The 4,611-nt window shown below is 38.2% G+C and overlaps 1 protein-coding gene across 1 annotated transcript in view; it reads right to left on the bottom strand.

Annotated features, from left to right (window-relative positions):
* Positions 1-1,584: 1,584 nt before the first annotated feature.
* Positions 1,585-4,611, bottom strand: part of EHHADH (enoyl-CoA hydratase and 3-hydroxyacyl CoA dehydrogenase) — a 45,884-nt gene continuing 42,857 nt past the window's right edge. Inside the window, exon 7 of the mRNA XM_019668987.1 lies at positions 1,585-4,076. Within this exon, the coding sequence (XP_019524532.1) occupies positions 2,815-4,076 (1,262 nt within the window). The 3' untranslated portion in view covers positions 1,585-2,814. The remainder of the gene's footprint in view (positions 4,077-4,611) is intronic.

Raw genomic sequence — 4,611 nt, forward strand, 5'->3', positions numbered from 1 at the left:
TTTCATCAATGGCTATCAAAAGGGTTCAGACAATCTTGTGAGCCTACAATATTTCTGATTTATCAGTGTCTGTTTTAAAGACAAATGGAAGACCCTAGAAATACCGGGTTCCTACAGTGCTGTGGAGTATGATTTGCATACACAATTCTGTAACATCATTAATCAGAGGAGTTTAGGATCCCTCACTTTATCGCTCTCACACACACCTGTTCCTGTTGGAAATGAGTAAGTAGGTGGCAACTGCAGCTGCTGTGGCTTTACTGATTTAAGCAACATCATTAGTCTCATCTGTAAAGCTGGAGTATGATGGCAAAGCTTCAAGGGTGCTTCTAATATATCTCATCAGAGTCAATTACCATTAGAACACATTTTTAAAACGTCATTCAGAAGCTATTTTTTTAAAGGTAGTTTTAAAATTATTAACAACAAAATAAGCCTTTTAAGCAAGTACAGTTTCAATTATATTTTGGAAAGGTTTCATCATATTGACCATTGTTGTATGTAGGACCCAACAAATTGGAATTAGGTTTTTCTCCTTTGATAACAAATAAACTCATATTTCTTCTTCCTATTTTATTTCTATATAGAGTATTGGTCCTTAACCTCTATTAGGTCATAAACACTTTTGAGAATATGATGTAAGATATGGTATCTCTTCTGAGAAATGCATTTAGACACGTATACACAAACATTAGCATAAAATTTCAGGGGTTATTGATTCATAAAATCTAATCATAGACACTATAGTTTCAAAGCTGCAATCTAGAGGAGAGCATAGGGTGAAAATGAGTTTCAAGAACTCAAAATCCACTCAAGGTCTCAAGAAGAAAAAGTGTGTGTGTGTGTGTGTGTGTGTGTGTGTGTGTGTGTGTTTACATTAATTTGAAAATAAGTCACTTTAAAGAGAAAGTTACTACTTTCAGGAATCTTTTCTATTGCTGTCTTTAATTTCAAAGACAAATTTATATAGACTCCAGCAATATTCATCTTAAAAATTATTCTAAATACAACTGCAATTAGAGGCACACTCTAGGGGTGTTTTGAGGGGTTTTTTTGTTTTTGTTTTCCAATAGAAAACTTATACTATATTCATTCAAGATTCCTCTATCAGAACTTTTAATAGTTTTATTTAGGTTCACAGGTGAAAATATTGTGAAAACAGTTCCTTTACATCACACTGAAGGACAACAACTTGAGCCCATTTGTTTTTTTACTTATTTATTAACAACTTTATTGAGATAATTCACATACCATATAATTAACCTAGTTAAGATGTATAACTCAATGGTTTTTAGTTGATTCACAGAGTCATGTAACCACCATAACAATAATTTCAGAACATTTTCATCAACCCCAAAAGAAACCCTGTACCCTAATTAGCTATCACTGCCCATTCCCCCCACCCCAAATCATTCCAGCCTTAGGCAACCTCTAATCTGATTTCCATAGATTTCTATAGATTTGCCTATTCTGAACATTTCATATAAATTTTCATACCATATGCAGCCTTTTGTAACTGGCTTCTTTCGCTTAGCATAATATTTTCAAGGCTCATCACATTGTAGTATGTATCAGTACTTCATCTCTTTTTATGGCCAAATATTCTATTGCTGGGCTATTCCATACTTTGTTTTCCCATCCATCAGTACTGGACATTTAGGTTGTTTCCAATTTGGAGAATTATTATGAATAATTCTGCTATAAACATTTGTATATAAGTTTTTGTGTTGACCAATGCCTCAACTTTTAACCACACAAAAAAGTTAAAAGAGAAGTCTTATAATTATAACAAAATTCACAAAATTTGTTTTGCAATACTTTTAGATTTTTCAAGACTCAACCATTTCTATACCCAACATTGCAAAGGCTTACCATGACAGGAAAAGTGGCATCATGACTCTATCAGAGGGTCAGAGGAGGTCAGATGTTCTCTAAGATCCCTTCTTGCACTAAGTCAACAACTTACTACTATGTGTTATTTCTCCATGAATAGAAGAGTAAAGAAAGACCAGGTTGTGGACATCCCCTGATCTTGAGGAAATTATCAACAAACATTACTGAACCTTTGCAGGCAGCAAGCTCAACTGTGCACATGTGACTGGGCCTTGGACAGAGGTGATATATTGAGCATGACTTGCCAAGTTACTCTGAGTTCCCTGTTCTGGTCTGAAGTACTTGGTTTCCTTACCAGTTCCCAACTGTGTTTCTCCTACAACTTCAACTCTGTTCTGCCTTTGATACCCTGCCCCTCTCTCTGGTTCCTACTCTCCCTCAGAAACTCTGGACTAAAGGTCGTCACAGCCATCCATGCTGAGTTAATGCCCATTTGGACTCTAGGTCTGCCTGGTGCGGTGAAAGGTGCTCAGAGAGGCACGATGAATGTTTACTGATGAAGGATGCATGAGATTTCCTATAAGCACTGTGAGATTGAAGGGAGTCAAAATGAATTTATGACTTAGTTGCTTTTATCAGTTATTTATTGATGACATCTCTCTTCAATGATAAAAGCACTTGAGACCCTCAACTTATTCCTGAGCCTCCTCCTTACCTGTTACGGTATTAACATGTGTCTATTCATTGGAATTGAAATAATTAATCTGATAGGGACAGATTCAGAGGCATAGAAAGCACATTACTGAATAGTTGACCCATTGGAATCATCAGACAGAAGACCCAAAGAGGTTTAGCTGACTGATTATTTCTTTTGCTTTGTATTTCAGAGCAATCTTATTTTGGGTCTTTAGGTTTAATTTCAATGAAATTCAGTGAGCATTATCTCACGCCTGCATGTGAGGCATAACCTTGACAGCTGAATCACAATTTACTTATGGGGGGTCCTGCCAAGCTTTGCCATTCTTTCAGAGGAGGGTTTCCTTGGGAAGCCAATTTTTTCAGATAGTTACAAGGTTCCAGTTGGGGAATATCAGGATTCTGCCTGTAATATTTCTGCAACTTCTCTAGCACTGTGGGCAACCCAACTGTGGAAGCATAGAACATGGGCCCACCCGTATGCCTTGGCCACCCATACCCATGTAAATAGACAACATCAATGTGCTCTGGGCTAGCAATCATCCCTTCTTCCAAGATACGGAATGCTTCATTTATGAGTGAATATAAGCAGCGCTCAAGGATCTCATCCTGGCTAATGATACGTGGGTTAATGTGGTAGGTTTCTCTGTACTGTGACAGAAATTTGGAAATCCAGGGATCAGGTTTGTGAATCCTACCCAGTGGCTTGTCATATTGGTACCAACCCTTACCCGTCTTTTGGCCAAATCGTCCTGATTCACAGAGCATATCAGGAATTGGGCAATATCTCCCGTTGCCTCGCTTTCGGGCAGGAGTTCCTGGAGGCAACGTAGGTCCAGTTAGACCTTGCCCCTTTCGAGATTTCCAACCCACATCTAACCCAGCAAGATCAGACACTCTAAAAGGTCCCATTTTGAAACCAAAGTCTTCCAGCACCTGATCTATCTCCTCTGGCTTACTGCCGTCTTCTAACAAGAAATAGGTCTGATTGTAATAAGAACGCAACATCCGATTCCCAACAAATCCAAAACAGTTGCCTACAACTACTCCAATTTTGTTGATCTTTTTTGATAAATCCATAACAGTGGCAATGGTAGTAGGGGAAGAGTATCGACTGGGAATAACTTCTAACAACTTCATGACATGAGCTGGGGAGAAGAAATGGGTGCCAATGACCAAGTGAGGATGATTGGTAGAAGAAGCGATCTCATCAATGTCCAGGGCTGACGTATTGGTGCACAAAAAAGCTTCTGGCTTGCACACAGCTGACAGTTGGGCAAAGACCTGTTTCTTCAGGTTCATGTCTTCAAATACTGCTTCAATGACTAAATCGACACCACCAAGCTCTTTCATAGATGTAGATAACCTGGGTTTTGGTCCTGACCAAGAGTGGCTGCTCTGTTCCATTTTGGCTCGTTCCTTTTCTAAGAGGGAGGTTATTACCCTGTTTGCATCTTCTAGCTGCTGCTTGTCTGATTCTACGGCAATCACGGGGATCTTGGCCTTTGCGAGAGAAACGACAATGCCTCGACCCATTGTTCCCAAGCCTATAGATAAGAGTAAAGGGGGAAAAAATGATTCAACGCTACTAGTAACTGGAAAATTACTCAGTGGTTGGAAGGCTTCTGTGGCAATGTGGCATTTAAGAAGATCAATTCAAGGAATACAAATGGATTCAATACTAGTTAAGGCTAGACACTGTGTTAAGTGCTCTAGAGATATAACAAGTAGGATTCACACACACACACACACACACACACACACACACACACTATTAGAATAAACAAGTTCAGCAAAGTTGCGGGATACAAGATCAATGTACAAAAATCAATTGTATTTCTATATACAGTAATACTTTGGTTTGCGAGCATAATTCATTTCAGAAACAAACTACCTGTATTGTAAGACATCGCTCGTTTACCATGTTAAAATGTATTAGAAATGTTTGCTTGTTTTGTGGAATACTCACAAACCAAGTTACTTGCAATCTGAGGTTTTACTATACTAGCAATGGGCAATGTGGATATGAAATTAAGATAACAATTCTGCTTACAATAGCATAAAAAAGAATAAAATACTTCA

The sequence above is a fragment of the Hipposideros armiger genome, unplaced genomic scaffold (genome assembly GCF_001890085.2).
Source record: "Hipposideros armiger isolate ML-2016 unplaced genomic scaffold, ASM189008v1 scaffold_14, whole genome shotgun sequence".
Taxonomy (NCBI): domain Eukaryota; kingdom Metazoa; phylum Chordata; class Mammalia; order Chiroptera; family Hipposideridae; genus Hipposideros; species Hipposideros armiger.